Below are 17485 nucleotides of genomic sequence, written 5' to 3' on the forward strand. Positions count from 1 at the left end.
GTGAAGAAGTGTGACCTCATTTTGAAACACAACTCAGGGGAATCCGAGGGTCATGTAGGTTTGAAAAGCCCTCCAGGACAATAGAGTCCAACCACTCCCCCAGCACTGCCAAGGCCACCACTGACCCATGTCCCCAGGTGCCACATCCAGATGACTTTTAAATGGCTCCAGGGATGGGGACTCATCTGTGAGGGACCAATGCTGCTCTTCAAGCCCAACCTTTTGTGAAATGAGGTTGCAAAACTGACAGGGCATCATCAACTGGTGCCTCACATCCCAAATTCTCCTCCTTACCTGAGCTTCTAACACCGGTAGGTTATTGGGAAATATTGGCCACAGCTTCAGTTCCGATCCAGCCCAGCCCTCAAGGACATGCATATTCCATGATGGAAGGAAGGATTTAGCTTCTGACTCAAAGTGAACCACGTATACCAGTACTTGCTGCCCCAGATGTTTCCTCAAGCCACAGCCAGGTCAGTGCTCATAAGCCTTTAAGTCAGCCAACAGCCAACATTAAAACTCTGGACAATGAACTGTGAAGTCTTAACACAAGCCTTCTTCAAAGAGAAAAGGAATAAGCTCACATCCACAGCTCAAATACAAGAGTTTTAGGACACAGTGGATCTAAAAACCTCAGAGAATACCTAGAGTATGTTAATGCTTTGATAATATCTATTTTTCTGATGTTTTTAAAGGCAAGGCCTCCCTCTGCCCGCAGGAGCACTCGGGGAAATTTCACCACTCATCTGGCTTTACTGGGATCCAGTTCCCAGCCACTCATTGTGACTTCACAGCCATTACACTTAGGACATATCCATGCAAACTCTCAGATCCACCATGTATCAGCCCCAAATCAGAACTGACACAACCGACAACTTTCCCTTTCAAAACCGGTTCATTCCTCAGCAAAGAAGAAATTTCATGTCTGACTGCAAAAGATCCACCCTAGACAAGGAACAGCCATATCTGGTCCCATCTTGTGATCCTTTTTTTTTGTATAATAGTAATAATAATAAAGAAAAGCAATAGGTGATCAACTTCCAGCATGGAAGTCAGTATGGAAAAATTAAACACAATGCAGCTGTGTTGGAACTATTCCATCCTCAAAGTCGAGGTGTGCCACACCAATGTGCTCCTCACATTCATTATTAATAGACCAAATAAGACTAAACTTTTCCCAGAAAAGGTAGAGATTGAAGTATTTCTGCAGTTTGGTGTCACACATGCAGTTCTGTCCCACTGGGAATATGCAGCCTTGAAAGAATTTGACATGAGTTGCTGTCCCACGCACATTTATAACCTGTCGTGTCCAATCCTAAATAATTTCAGGGTGCTGGTGGCCAAAAAGCCAGATGGGAATCAGTCCTTGGCTCTCAACCTCATTTGCAAAAGGCAGGTTGCAAAGACTTGACCAAAATTTGACAGGTTAGCATAAGATAAAATTGCACAGGAGACTGAATTAATTTTCATCGCTCTGCTCTTGAACATGATTTTAAGGACCAAGAGAGTGAACATCCCTTTGCAAATGAATGATTCTGTTTTCTCAGAGTAAAGCATGTACAGAGAATTGTTTGATTAGTGAGAGGTTTCAAGGGAAATGAAGAACAGCCAATATGTTTTTCCCTTGTTCTGAGCATAAGTGGAGGTTACACTGCACAGAGCCCAGACTACCCTCAAGCAGCTGAGTAGCCTTAACTGCCTGTGGTCACCCCAGAGAAAAGATGTTTATTGTTGGATAAACAACATATCATCTAACCCGACCAAACCTCAGCTTCTTCTATGAATCTGGACAAAACTTGCAAATATGTTTTGGTATTATGTCTTGGGAAACCCGCAACCCACCTGAAGACCAACTCTCAGGGCTCCCTGCTTTCCAGCCAGGTGATAAAAAACTGTGCTTATCACACATAGGGATGGAGAAAGACACAGCCTTGGTGTCCCACCTGCAGGGATGCAGACCATGACGGAAAGGCCAGCGAGGCCCAGGCAAATGAGAGTCACCATGGGGTGGGGGACATGAGGGTCTGTCCACTGAGTGGCACAAATGATTCACGACCGCTCTGCAAGTATCAAACAATGGGCTGGGAACATCCATTACTGGAACAAGCTGTCCAGGGCAGTTGTGGGGTCCCCATCCCTGATGGGGTTTAAAAACTCAGTGGATGTGGCGCCTGGGGATGTGAGTGAGTGTCGGCTGAGCAGTGCTGGGGGAACAGCTGGACTCCGTGGTCTTGGAGGGCCTTTCCAACCTAAACGAGTTTGTGATTCTACGAACCGACTCCCGAATTTCATGTCCTTTCACACCTCCATTGGGTCAGTAGATCTCCCAGTGCAGCTGCAAGCTGTTATGAACGCTCTCCTCCCCCACCCCTTTGGCAGGACATCAGACACCCTCAGAGTGATCCAAAACCGGCAACACTCAAAGGAAAACTGGCACCTGGCTCCAGTTTTGAGCCGGTCCCTTGCACAAAGGCTCAGCCACAGCCGTACAATCCTAAGGCTTCATAAACTCAAGTGAAGCAGCATAAAGCTGAACAATAGCCCTTCCTTGTAATTAATACCTGCAGTGTAAATTAATTCAGGCTGCCAATAGAAGCTGCTGGGTAAATAAGAATCTGTGACACTATCCCTGTCAAAGGCCGTGGGCATACGATGCCATGGATGTGAATACAGGGAATAGAGGACCATTCAGATGGGAACACTTAAAATGTAACCTGTTCTCCTTGAGAAACACGTGGCGTTCCACAGGGAACCTGAGAGGAGGCATTTTATTCGGATAAGTAAATGCAGTCACTCAGGTGTCTGCAGTTGCTGTGTTGCTGCCATCCTAAGTAGATCTATTTGGATCATGAAAAGTACTCTACTTTTTTTTTTTTTTTGAGTGTGTGTGTGTCCATTTTTTCCACTATATGTTGACTGTTTTTCACCATATGCTCTTTTCTGCATTTTTTAATAATTCCTCTTTTTTCTCCCTTTAAATTAACCTCTTCAAAACTCACAGTCTACAAGAATTCTGTCTGGCCTGTGCTCCTCACCGTGAAAGAGGCTGAGACTGCTCATAGTTTAGTCAGTTTTGGCATAGGCACCAACAGCCCCCTTCAAATAGGCTTCAGATGCCTCTTCAGTGAAGAAAAATATAACAAAGAAAAAGAGTTTCTCTTTTTCAAGTCCACACAAAGCACAGAGAAGGTCCCAGCAGTGACCTCCAGTTCAAAAGAGGAAGGTAAATCCTCATGACAAAGATGAGAAAGCTCTCCAGGAGAAGATCAAAAGCTGAAGGTGCTGCAGGACAGGGAACCTGGAGGAAACTTGTTTGATTACCTCTGAAAACATTCCTGACTGTGACAGCAAATGGAGCATGAAAGCCAAGCACAAAGCTAAGTTTGGCAACAACAGTGTCTGAGTGGTTTATAAAGAAAAGCTGAAGAAATAAATGGATTGAAGATGTGATTGAAGAGACATAACCAGAAAGGAGAGAATACGGCACTGAATTGCTAATGGAAACACAGACTTAGAAGGGAATTACTAATCTTTCCTTACATAAACTTACATAATTTTTCATTATCTAAGGGCTCAGAAAATATTAATACTCAAAGAGTAAACACCACTGTTTAATCCATTGGAAAGAAAAAACAAAATACCCTAAAACCCAATGAAATCCAGGTCAAATGATTTGTATGTACAAAAAAAATCATATCACAATCTCATTTCAGACCTTTACAGATCTGGAGGGAGGCAAATTAATTCAGATACATTTACATTTGCAGCTGACAGTTCACCACAGCAGTCTGGGGATGTTTATCTTTCATTAATTATGGTTCAAGGGGAACTGCAACCTGAGATAGCTGAGCTAACGCTCTCCTCTTACAGATTCAGACCTGCCACCTGGAAGGTGTCCAACCCTTCACCCATGCCTCTGGCCTCAGCCCAGCTCCCCATCTTCGTGCAGGCGGCTGCAGAGCCCAGCCTGTGCCACTCAGGAGTGGGGGTTTATCTCTGATAAAGGTGGTGAGAGCTGATGCATTTCCGACAAACGCTTGCCTAAATCTCTTCTTTCACGCTCAGGAGATGATCTTACTCATATTTATCCAGGGCCAAGCACATGGAGAGCAGTTCATCCATATCGCAGAGCTACTTCTCCAGAAGAGCGAGCGCTCAGGACTGGCTGTTCTGCTTGTGAAATGCAAAGTAGCTCCAGCAATTTCGTTGGAGCTGCACTCTCCTGTACCAGCTGAGGGTTTAGCCCACGAGTCCTTTCCTGCTGTGAGACAGGTGTTGAACAGGATGGAGGCAATCACGCACGTTCCCTTGAGTCATCTCTCCCAGGCAGGGGCAATAATAAATTCAGATAAGGTGTTGTGTCATTTAAAGATCTATTAAGATTGAATGGTTGACTTCCTCCTCAAGGGAACCTCTCCTTAATTGTTCATTGCTTTCACTCATGCACTACCTTCTCCAGAGCCCTCCTGCCCCGCGAGTGTCCTTAGATTCTCCATTTCACAAATCAATTTGGATTAAAAAAGCAGTGAGATACTTCAGCACCCACAGCTCCAGTAGTAACTGGGTGGGTTTTTGGCAGATAACGTCTCCAGACGTTATCTCATTCCCTTGTGGCAGCCACCCTGGGGATGTCTGCATTTTTAAAATGCTCCAATATACATTTCTTGTCAGTGGATGTTATTTGTGCATGCTAGCTCACATGCAGTATCCTTTAATGCTTACATCTTTGACATACCAACACTCTTTTAGAAGGTTATATCTCAATAGTGCAAAATCTCTCAACAATTCTGGGTCAGTTTAGTGTATTCTTTCACTGTTAACATGACCTCAATAGAAATAACAATACTTTGCCCTCCTAGTGCATCTGTCGATGCTCACAGCACTGCTTAAGGCTGGCAATAAATTGGTTTTACCAAATAATTGCTCCTAAGTGGTAATGTCAGCAACATTATTTCAAGACTAATTATTCTCAATAAGATTCAATAATAGCAAAAGCACAAGTTTCCTCTTTTTAGCACCAAACCATGTAGCTCTCTTTTCCCGCAGACCTGTGGCTTCCGAGCCCAAAACCGAGCTCCCAGAAAGGAGCAGTGCCCTGGTGAGTCTGTCAGGAAAATACAACTCTGTTTCCTCATTAGCACTTGCAGATGGAGGGCTGACATCCCACCTGAGGCTGGTTTGCTGGCTCCTCTTTCGTATCTTGATTGCCTTCCCACTCACGTTACATGCACCATACATCACCGCGTGGCCGGCACGCTGATACCAATTTGAGAGTACGTGTCTGGTGTGCAAGCTGTCCTGGCTTCATTTCAACATCATTAGCTTAAAACTACGCTGAGAAAATAGGCACCAGCTCAGTGTGGGTAGCATACACACACACAGCAAAACCAGCGTGGAGCTACAGCAAAACCAGCGTGGAGTTACAGCAAGATGGTTGGCTTCTTTATGGAAATTTCCTGTAGGACATCACCAGAGCCTGGAAACACTTAACTTCATGCACAAGACTGCAACCACACTGCCTCTTTGATAGGGATACCAGCTACATCTTCCAGGGTAGGATGCCTCTCATCTATGTGTAGCCATTCAATCTAATTTTATGTTGTCATCACAGATCCCTCAGTACTCAACGAACGAGCAGAGCTTCTCCAAACAGTGATTTATCCCACCCTAAGACATCAGATCTAACATTGGAAGAAGAAATTATCCTCTGGAGATACCTTGCATCTTCCTATATCTCTCTCCACTGACTATAAAGAAAACTTAAATTAGCTTAGACTACACAATTACTTCTTGTGTAATGAAATCTTCTCAAAGCAACCCTGTCCTTTCTTACAAGGCACCAGAAAGCCAAGCTCTTTTTTTCTGAAAACCCTTACTTTTGGGCACATCCATGGGGTTCAGGCTGCCAATGAGGTCTCTGACATACAGTCCATCCCCATCCTCCTTGCTCAGCCAATTGTTGCAGGGGAAGTAAAAGCGGAGGTGAGGTCTGTTCATGTCAGTCACGATCACACGGTCGAGGAACCATCCCGCATTCAGTCCAGTGTTGTCATGCTCAATCCTAGAGGAAGAACAACCCTATTTTGATATTTTGGTTAAGACTGGCCACTAGCACTGTAATTTCGTGGACTGTTATATGCTAGGCAAGACTAGAGAAACTATACACAAAATTCCTGTTTATGGCTGTCTATCCAAAGAGTTTCAAGGAACTTATGGGCTTTTACAGGATATATTAAAAATAACAACCTTCCATATGGGCAGAGATCACAGGTGAATCTGTGAATCTTTTATCTGCAAGGAGATGCTCACAAAAATACACACACCTCCACGTTCATTCAACATGTGCATTCATTCACCTCGCACTGCGTATCTAAAGCATAAGGGACTCTGTTCCCACCCAGGACTCCTCCTGCTCTATTCTACTCTTACATTGTTTTAACCACCTCTTCCCAGCTTTCTTTGTACTACTTACTAATTTTAAATTTTATATCAGTCAATCAGACAGTGGTTAAACATAATAATTATCATTTACATTACATTAAGTTAGCAAAAGTGGATAGCAAACCCCATTTACCTCCATTGGGACATAAAAACAGTCCTAAACGTCTTTCCCTATGATTGCATATGACAGAAATACAATTCTTGGTGGGGAGCATGGATGCTTATAAGCAATACTGCAGGTGATTTCACACTTCAGTTCAAATCTTTGGCAGTAAACAAGCTTTTACCACCCCTTAACTTCACCTTGATGGGAGCACGTTAAGAAATAATGAATAAAACATGGCAATGTTTAAATCTCTACAGCCTACAGTCATCCTATTAGCACCTCATGGAGCAGGTGCTGTGGTAGCAGCGTTGTGCAGGTACCTTATTTTCTTTATTTGTCCAACGTTATTGGTTTTCACTCGGAACACATCTGTTTTGCTCCTCTCAAAGGCCGTGCTGCTCCTGCAATGCACATGCATCAAAAGGCAAGGTGAAAAACCAGCAGCCTTGACAGCAAGCACACAAGTGCTAGCATTTATGGATAAAGAAGTGTCATTCCTAATGTTGGGAAGACCTAGTTTTCAATGCCCTCTCCCCCATGACAGGTTTTGGATGCCCTAAGTACTGACATTTAGCAGACTTTTCCCCTTCTCAGACTCCAAGAGTTCTTCCAGAAGCTGAGGCAGAAGCTTTAGGGGAAATGCAATATGCTTTTCATCTCAGAGTCCCACTCCCAGACGTGTCCTCTCCTGTCATCAGCCTCTAGGCAGCAAGAAGACCTGCTCCTGGTGATGGAGCAAAGGGGGTCCACAGCCCAGCAAGTTCCCTGTGTGGCCACAGATCTGCCCAGAGCTCAGCCAGAGATAAAAGCATCCAACCACATCCAACTTTCCATGCCCATCTCCCATCACTTTTTTTAACAACTACTGAAACTTTGATGCTTCCTCCTACAATCCGTATATCATTCCAAGTAAAACAATTGTAGGCAGGAAGTCGTTTGACTTTTCTGGTGAAGTGTTAAGTGTGCAGTTTGTATTTCACAGGTGCAAGTGCAAAAGCAATATAAAGTCTATTGGCCCAGGTCAGGGGATGTAGAATTTAATTCCCAGTTCTGCCTCCAGCCTGTGGTGTGATCCTTGGCAAGCACCTGTGTCCTTTTCTAAGCTAGTATTTTCCATGAAAACGCTATGAATAACATCAAGGCAAATCTCTGAAGACTCTCCCACTTGCCCTCCCTGATGGACCCCCATTTCCCCTGGGCCGCTAAGCATGGCTACGGATGATTAAACTCAGCAAAACCCAGAAGTCGTATTAAAATGAACAAGAAACCACAGCACTCGAGCAGCGTAAAGCCACAGCGACAAGCGGTTTGAACATAGAAAGTTAATGAATATTAATAATCCCAGCGAGGGGGTTTGGCTTCGTTCGCCACTCTTCATGTTGCTGAAGGACTTCTGCGTGCCTTGCTTTACAGGTAATTTCGTGTTCTGCTAGACCCATGCTCAGCCTTCCTCCTCCTCCTCCTTCTCCTCCTTCTCCCCCTTGTCCATTCTGCTGTTTCACACCCCGTGCTGGGAGCAACACCAGTGTACGAAAAGGCTAAAATTGTTAACCTTGCCGTGAAGACAAGAGACAATTAAACCCGGCTCAGCCTCCCCCAACCTGGCTGCCCGAGAGAAAACAGCCAACGAGTGCAAGGCAATTAGTCTGTCAGGCTTGAATGAGCATCATAATGACAGCAGCTTCTCCCCGCATTGGCTCAGAGATCGATGCAGTGCTGCAGACTGCTACGGAGATGGCATGAAAGTATTAAGTGAGAACAATCAGGCCAAAGCTCTCAGTGCACCAGTCCCGCTGGCTGCTGGTTTGTGGCAGTCCTGCTGCCATGCTGGGCTGTCTCAGTTGCTGGGATGGATGCTGGGGAGCAAACCTCCTTCTGCGGGGCATCCAAAAGTGAGCAGATGCTTAGTGCATCCTGAAATAGCTTGGGAAAACATTGGAAAACGTGACATAGTCCAGGAGTCAAACCCCTGGGAAGCCTTGCTGTCAAAAGGTAGGAAGAGTTTTGACAAGTTTCTTCCCTTGAGATGGATCTGCAGCATCAACAGCACAGGGAAAGAAAAATCCAGTCCTTCCTTCCAGCACTGCCAAATGCGTGGGGAGAGGGTGAGTGAGGGAATATCCCACAGTGAATGGCTACACTGGAATTTAACCTAAAATAAAGAAAGAGTGATAGAAATGGAGAAATTACAGCTGGGTCATGTCAAAGTCTGGTCTGGGCTAGGACTAGGATGAGACATTCACAGCCAGACAACACAGCCAGACAATAAGGAACTTATTACACCAAACAATGAGGCATACTGGCTTGCACAGCCCTGGTGACAAATAAAGCAGGAAAAATATGTCTTGGAAATTGCAGCACTAAATTTCCAATGTTCAGGCTTGACTGGGTTCAAACCCAGAGATCTTAGACCATAAGCTTAGTCTAAGGATCTTCTGAATTTCACTAGAGCCCTGTCATTAATCTGAAATAACAGGCCAGGGCAACTCCAGAAATGTTTCATTTGGGTTTGTTATTTGACATACTTGATTTGCTTTAGCAGCTCTGTTTTTTCCATAATCTGTTGCAGCATTTTTCCCAACTTCTTTGTAAGAAACATCCAAGGAGGTTCATCAAAGACTAGTATATGGAATTGTATTTTATATATATATATATTTGTAGCCGAAACTCTTTTCAGATTCTTTCAGTTGAGTAATTGCCTGCAGGCTGCACTGCTTGTGGTGCTGCAAATGTACAATCATTCAGAACACTTTGTCCCCTGGCTGGGTAAGTGGTGCTGCTAAAAGTCGCCACAAGAACTGGTACATATTTGAGTGTAGCATTTATAAATCCCTGCATTCATCTCCTCTGCAGGCCATGGGCACAGACAACAGAGCCAGTGCCATGAGAGTTTTGCTGCTTCTTGGTGTGTTGACAACAAGAAAGCCTCGATGATGCAATTTTATATGCAAAAGTACATAAAATAAACATTTGTACCAGTATTTTTTTTTTTTTTAAATGAAGGTGGATTAAAAAGAGTTGATCCCACCACCTAAGTAAAAGACACATTTGAAATGGAAATTTTGAATGTTTGTAAATTATAGTCTTCCCTTTTGGTCAGCTAACAGCACCCTTTTCACAGCTGAGTTCTTAGGAACAGACAGAAAATCTGGGTACTGGTCACAGCAGTGGTATAAAAATAATGACCTTCAGCAGTGATAGAGTAACCTAAACCAATTTAGCATTGAATCCCTGCTTAACAATCATTTAAATTGCCTTTCCATTAGGTGTTTTACCTGACAATGCTTTGTGCACACAGAATTGCCAGCAAAAGCACCATGGACTAAGGGCTGCACAGAAGCACAAAGTGTTATTCTGGATGTCAGTTCAAACAAAATTTTAAAAATGCTCCATTAAACCATTAGAAAGAGTCAGTTCTTGGTTGCATCTCCCTGAAACGCTGCCCATAGGTCTGCCTGCTCCTGCCACGGATGTTTAGCAGCAGTTGGAGAAACCGGGTGTCGGGGATGATTTCAGAACGTCATACAGCACAAACCATCCTAAAACCTGCCACTCTCTAGTAAAAAATAAATGCTGCTTGGTTCACCTGCTAGATCAGGGGCGTTTCTCGTGCACTACAGGTGGGTAGTGTAGAATATCACAGAATCACATAATCATTTGTGTTGGAAAAGCTCTCCAAGGACATTGAGTCCAACCATTCCCCCAGCACTGCCAAGGCCACCACTGACCCATGTCCCCAAGTGCCACATCCACACAGCTTTTAAACCCCTCCATGCATGGGGACTCCACCACTGCCCTGGGAAGCCTGTGCTGCGGCTGGACAGCCCTTTCCATAAAGAAATTTTTCTTAATGTTCAATCTAAACCTCCCCTGGCCCAGCCTGAGGCCGTTCCCTCTTACCCTGTCCCTGTTCCCTGCGAGCAGAGCCCGACCCCCCCGGCTGCCCCCTCCTGTCAGGGACTTGTGCAGAGCCACAAGGTCCCCCCTGAGCCTCCTTTGCTCCAGCCTGAGCCCCTTTCCCAGCTCCCTCAGCCGCTCCTGGGGCTCCAGCCCCTTCCCAGCTCCGTTCCCTTCCCTGGACACGCTCCAGCCCCTCAATGTCTCTCTTATCCTGAGGGGCCCAGAGCTGTCCCCAGCACTTTAAGGCATGTCAGAGCTGAATTGAGAGGGACAGGAAGGAAATTTCTCCCCAAAACCACACAATGACCCCTGCTATCTCCCCGTATATTTGCAATTGCTCTAATGTTCTCTCTCCACATCCTGTTCCCCTGTAGGATTTCCACTTCCACACGTCAGCCAGTACCATCTGTAAAGGTGACATGAAAAGGTGTGAGGGATGAGCACTGATCTGACCCGGTTGTTTTCCTGGCTTAAAAGTACAGACAGCTTTCCTCACCCTCAGGTTGTCCAATACACATTATAGGCTGTGTGAATCTGTATTATCAGGCCTCTGGTTAAGATGGCATCTTGCCAGAAGATGCAAAAAGTATTGGAAAAAAGCTGACAATGTGTTGGCCTCATCCTTCTGTCCCTCCCTACACTCTCACAATCAATCACTCCTGGAGAGAGGACACTGTCCTGTACAAACTCACAAACAGCCTAACTACAAAAAATCCCCCATATGTTCAAACCATATTTACTCTTAGTGCAGAGCTCCAATAGCAGCATCATTAACCTCCTCCTTGGAGCAACAAATACTCCAGGGAGTTTGGTCTGCAAATATTTAGCCAAGACTGCTGTCATGAAGCTGACAGCATCAGTCAGCGGGCGGCTGCAAATACCACGTGAGGCAGCACACGTCCAAAACCACTCCAGATGGAAAAAAAGCCAGCAGAAAAGCACAGCCACTGTCAATGTCTGTACCAAGGACATTATCGACCAGCAGAATGAATCCTGCTTAAACAGGCACAGAAAAATTGGTGAAAAAAGAGTCCCACTTGAAGGGGTTTAATTGGATGAGATGAATTGCTCAGGGCTGTAGCAGCATGATGGCACTTGGGAGCCAAACACCAGCCCAAAACCGTGGGAGTCTGAATTTACCCCGAAACTTTGTAAAGTACAGTAGGACACACAGACTCTGCCTTATCCATAAGCATTCCAGGTACAGATTCAGACAGCCTTAATTACAGACATAGAGTAAGTGCTCCTTCACTTTGTACTGCATGGAGCAGCATCGTCTTAATATCAGTTTCTCATCTTTGGTGGTGTGATTTGCATAAACAAAATAAAGTAATGGTGTTTAATTTAGATAATCTTAGCTGTGATTTATCATAAAATAATTGAATCATAGAACGTCCTGGTTTGGAAGGGACCTTAAAGATAATTTCTTTCCAACCCCACTGCTGTGGGTGGGGATGTCTTTGTTATCTGCATTTTGGCTGTTATTTTCTAGAAAAACTGTATGCAAAGCAAACAGTGCCACCAAGAACAGCACAAAGGTTGCTCAGTGTTTCCCAGTATTAAGTTACATTTTTAATTACATTCACTTTGCCGGATTGAGGTAAATTTTATTCTGTTGAAAATTTTCATCCCTTTCCCAAAGAGAAATATTTTTAAATTTTTGATGAGAATGAGGTCAGGCATTTTTAAGACTGACATTAATGAGTTGGGATAGGGGGAGGATTTTGAGCAAGGCAGAATGGTTGAGTTTGTTCCAGGAAGACACCTTACTCTCATCCCAAGAGGAAAACTGGCCAGGTTTTACAGTCTGAAAAATGCAGCTGACACTGGATCAGCAGGGACCTGGGTCTAGCAGCTGAATTCCCTTAAAAGTCTGGCTATTTTAAGCAAAATCCTATTTTTCTCTCTAAGGCTTGACCTTCCTTGTAGTTGTACCACCAGCTGCTGTGTGCATAGTTGCTGGTGGATTATAATTTATACATACGCCAATTTTGCCCACTCTTATATTTAGGTTGTTCAACACCTTGGTCTAAGCACTGTCTCAGGCATTTTATTCCTGAAATACTAGACATAGGCTGGCTAATAAGGCTGAGCAGGAGAGAGGAAAAAAAATTCCCACTTAATTTCTTTTTCAGGAGTGAATATGGACTCCAAAATGTGCTGTTACTTAACGCCGTCCCAGACCATTAAACCTTCAGAGCGCACTGAAAGTGCTGCAGATTTGTACAGACATAAATCAGAGCACAGTTAGATACATAAACAGCTGTAAAATGGGAAACATCCCGTGGCATTAAAGGAAAAGGATCACAGCTCCTCTCTGTAGCAGCACTTCAGCAGCAGTGTGAGAATCCGTCCCCCTCTGCACTTGGGGTTCTTTCTCTTCCTAACCTGAACAGCCCTTTCTGCACCAACTATCTAACCCTTCCTAACTTACTATATTAACTGCTCAGAGTAAAAAAAAGAGAAAGCTCTCTTTCCTGCATTTATTTATTTATTCCAGAGAGGTTAAACAACAAAATCAGATCTTCTGCCACTGGACTGGGCTTAACTGTATTAGAGCTACAAACATTACCATCCTCTAAAGACTATCCTGTACATACTCTGCAATTCATATGTATTTGCTGGCATAAGGAACAGGAAAAACCCTGTATAGTTACCTAAGACCAGGTAGAAGTGACTTCCAATTAATTGTCTTCAGCATCAGAATTTTTTTTCAAGTCCTCTATATTTTCCTCAAATTCAGTAAGAGGCCTGCTGTCACCAATTATTTCATCTTTCTTCCAGGTTGCCATAGCTGCTAAATCTTCTCTTAACTCTTCTTTTTTTTCCCTCAGGGAAAAAACCTCTCTGTGGCATTATTTGCAGTTGTCCCCAGCTGGACCAAGTAAGCCTGACAATGAAAAGTTACACTAGCAAGAAATACATAGATTTGGACCAAAGACTGTGAATGAGCTGGCAGTGGCACTCCCAGCTGAGTGTTGTTTTTTTTCCCCAGCCTCAGCCTGGTGGAAAGCACATGAACATGGAGAAATAAAATGCTGTGGAGGATCAGCACTCTTTGGTCAGTGTTGGACCACAGAGGATCAATTCACGGCTGTGGGAAAGGTCTTGAAAACTGTCAAAATGCCACCAAACAAAGCCTTGGTGTTCACCCAAGTGTCCTTGATGGAGCCAGTGGAAAGAAACTCATTTGTGGCAGTGCTTTAATTTTCTGGCTGAGCTCTATCTGGTGCAGGGTGGCAGACGGGAAGAATTGTGTGAGCTGGGTTTTGAAGTGGGATTTTGCCAAGAGTTGCTGGGCCCAAGCAGCAATTTGCCAGCGCCCATCCACCACATCCAGAATCAGTGATACGATGCCTCCAAACTGACAGACAGTGAGGAGTCATTCCAGCCCCTCCCAGCCCCTCAACACTACTTGTCTGAGCCTCCTTTCTGAAATAAATCACAAAATCACAGAATGGTTTGGGCTGGAAGGGATCTTAAAGCCCATCTCATTCCTTCCCCTGCCATGGGCAGGGACACCTTCCACTATCCCAGGTTGCTCCAAGCCCCGTCCAACCTGGCCTGGAATATCCCTGCCCCAGGGATGGGGCAGTTTCTCTGGGCAGCCGGTACCAGGGCCTCACCATTCTCACAGCCACGTTCCTTTTAATATTCTTCTAACCCTGCCCTCTGACATGTTTAAGCAGTCCCCCTTGTCCTGTCATTCCATGCCCTTTCTTGCAGCTTCCCTTTTATAACTCATCCCTTGGCTCAGATTTTGAGTGCTGCCACTTCCAGAGCTGGTGCTCCTCCTGACCAGTCATGACAAAGAATTGTGTCTTTCACAGTTACCGTACTGTAGGCCAATGTTAAAAACTCACAATATTTCATCAGCTTGCCATGTCTTCGCCTTACCACGCACAACAAAAAGACCTGAAATATCATGTCTTTCACTACCAGCACACAGTCAGGAAAGAAACAGGAAAAACCCATTCTAACCAGAAATGGTAGCACCATCTTTAGGCAATGCATGATATTTTAGCTGTCTGTCATACATGGGGAAATGTAAACGCCCATAAAATGTCATGCATTTGCAGTCATAAGTGAACTCATGTAAACATTTAGTTGAAAGATGCATGAGATTCCATCCTTTTGCCATATTCACAAAGCTGCATAACAAATTGGGGGGGGTGGGGGGGGCAGCTGACTATTTCATGGTTTGCTCCATAATTAGGAGACAAGACTGTTAGTTAAGCAGGTCTGCAGGCACTCCTGCATCCAGACTAGATCTTTTTCTCACCGTTCCTCGATGGAGCACTGTAACGTGCCAGACTTTGCTTAGAGACACAGAAATTTTGCTGATGTTTGGGAAACCCCCAGTGGAAAGCTGTAGTTGCAGTTCTAGCGGTCACCTCCTACGGGACCAGTTTCAAGAGCCCTGAACTGCAGAAGGTTGGCTTCCCAAGCCTTTCATCCTTGCTTTCCACACCTCAGCCATCTGCTCTCTGCAGCAACAGGGACCAAGCCCAAAATGCTAACTCAGGTCTGAACAAGCTCAGAGTGCTTCTGCTGCAACCTAAAATAATCTCTGTGTGTCCTTCCTTTTTCCCTTTCACAAAATAGAAGTGGTGAGAGCAGGAGGAAAGAGCAGGCATTAAACAAAGTGCCAGCAGAGATCTCCTGCACAAGCAGTAGCATGCTTAATGCCACAGCTGACTGAAAAATCTGTTATGGACACATCTTGACTTCTTCTCTAAGGGGCACAGAGTATATTTATTAATTTTTTAGGGTAGTATTTGGATTCTTTCTATAGCCATGAGCAGATGACTGCTTTCCCAGTGAAGTGGCTATTTATGTAAATGCTGACCACAAGACAACTCCCTGGAAAGCAGATGTTGCTTTGATGGCTTTGCCAAATACTACAAGGCAGGTTTGGAGGCTAGAAGCTCTGTCACCAGCAGAGCTGCTGCTGCTGCTCCTAGCTCTGTCACTGACCTGCTATGGAACCACTTCCCCTTTCAGGTCCTTGCCTCGTTTTCCTTGTCTGTTTAATCAAGAAAAATGGCATTCCGCTTTGTCAGTTCATTGGGATGTCTGGATGGAAATCACACAACAGGAACAAAGCCATTTCATATAGATTTATAATATACAATCGGGAAGCTCTCCCTGGTGTTTCCAGGAATTCTGGGATAATAGAACTCCTTTGCCTAGCTCTGGCATTTCTGGATTTCAAATATGGCAAACAGGGCTGAAATTTCATGTATTTTCTTTACCATTCCCATATCATTTTCTTTACAGACTCTCATGTTTGAGTTGTTTCACTGGGAAGAGAAGCTCTTTTGAGGGTAAAATTTAAAATAGCTGCAGGTACCTCTTGTCGGTGCTGTAGAAATGGAGAAAATGTGAAGTTACCGTGTGACATTACCACAGGATTAATAATTCTGAAACATATTATCAAGAATACCAAAACAATAAGAACACCGAAAGAACAGAGAAACACAGCTTCTCCAAGACCCTCTGGAGAAGGGATTTCTGCTTTATCTTAGTGCAATTGCCTGACTAAGGGGAAATTGGTACATGCAGAGCTGGTACTTTGCTAAAAGTCATCTTGCTTTCATGGGAAATGAGCACCTGCTGGCCCTGAAGCTCAATTTTTAAATTTAAAAAAAAAGAAAAAAAAAAAAGAAAGCTATTTAGAGAGTCAAAAGCCCCTTAATAGGTTTTTAAATTATAAAATATGTCTCCCACTAAGTTCAACATGCTGATAAGGAATGAGAAGACGCATCCATAGGACGATGTTGACATCAGCTAAAGGAAAATAGAACAGGGCCACCAGAGTTATGCGCAACCACAGTGGTGTGCAGAAAGGCATACAGCAGATAGGATAGAAGCAGTCTGAATTAGGAGTCAGCTTAAATTCTTCCTTTTCTGCTTGCCTCAGGTTTCCAATGGCTGGTTGTAGGTGGTTATCTATCAACACTACTTCAAACCCACTGAGTTACTCTTCAGAATCATTCAAGGACACTTCTGCGTGTACCTGACTAGCATGGAGACCTCTGTGGGATCCAGGCATGGGAATGTAGCCCATCATGCCCACTCCAACAAGCAATGAATATTCTCAGCTCCTAAACTGGGAGCTCCTAATTTAAGCTCTAAGAAAAGCAAATATCCCCACACCTTGCAAGTATGAGCCTTATATAATATGGATTTCCACCTACAGAACGGAATGCAGGTTTGCAATAGATTGGGTAAGAAATTTTTGCAGTGGCAAAAATTCAGATTTCCCTGGTGATCTTAAAATACTGTATAGATTTATTCCCTCCGCATCCATCAGAACGATATTAAGTTTCATCAAAATGCTTTAACAGTCCCTGAAGGACGGGCCTCAAAGATACAGATTTCCTTCCAGACACTTACTTGCTGGTGAGATGAGTCTTGGGAGTGATCCCATGCTCTCCAAAGAGAGTGACAAAGACGTTGGCATCCGTTCCTGCTCCCCGGACATCTCCTGTCACTGTCACCACCTCATAGACTGTGGAAGCAGAAAAGAACCATCAGGACAGGAGGAGAAAACTCTCACCCTATACTTTATAGATCCGAGTCATCACCAAATCTTAGCCAGTAGACACACCCCAGAGATAGACCCATGCACCCACCGCCCAAACAAACCCATCCCTTGGACAGGGCATAGTGAACCCGGCTGTAAAAAATCATCTCATGAAACAAAACTGCTGGGGACAACTGTCCATGGGCAGCGAGGGACTGAGTTAGGATGGATTTTGCTGCAAATAAAACACTTCTCTGTGAACACACTGCCTCCCGTACCGTAATGCATGTGCATGTGTTACACAGAGCAGATGAATTTATGTGAAGCGTTAAAGCTGTTGAGCCACTTTTCATTTATGCACGTGTCAACGCAATGCACGCTCAACAAGACAATCTTTCCAGTCTCTCACAGAACCCAAAAGGAAGATCAAGTCCAGCTCCTGGCTGTGTACAGATGCCCCAAAAATCCCACCCTGTGTCTGAGAGCGTTGTCCAAATGCTCCTGCAGCT

At 44.4% G+C, this 17485-nt stretch overlaps 1 protein-coding gene across 1 annotated transcript in view; it reads right to left on the reverse strand.

Annotated features, from left to right (window-relative positions):
• LOXHD1 (lipoxygenase homology domains 1) overlaps positions 1 to 17485 on the reverse strand; it is a 153994-nt gene that overhangs the window by 119527 nt on the left and 16982 nt on the right. Inside the window, exons 2-4 of the mRNA XM_032095893.1 lie at positions 16847 to 16961; positions 6868 to 6948; positions 5877 to 6061 (exon numbers count right to left, since the gene is read on the reverse strand). Coding sequence (XP_031951784.1) covers positions 5877 to 6061; positions 6868 to 6948; positions 16847 to 16961 — 381 coding nt within the window. The remainder of the gene's footprint in view (positions 1 to 5876; positions 6062 to 6867; positions 6949 to 16846; positions 16962 to 17485) is intronic.

This window comes from Corvus moneduloides, chromosome Z, assembly GCF_009650955.1.
Source record: "Corvus moneduloides isolate bCorMon1 chromosome Z, bCorMon1.pri, whole genome shotgun sequence".
NCBI classification, from domain to species: domain Eukaryota; kingdom Metazoa; phylum Chordata; class Aves; order Passeriformes; family Corvidae; genus Corvus; species Corvus moneduloides.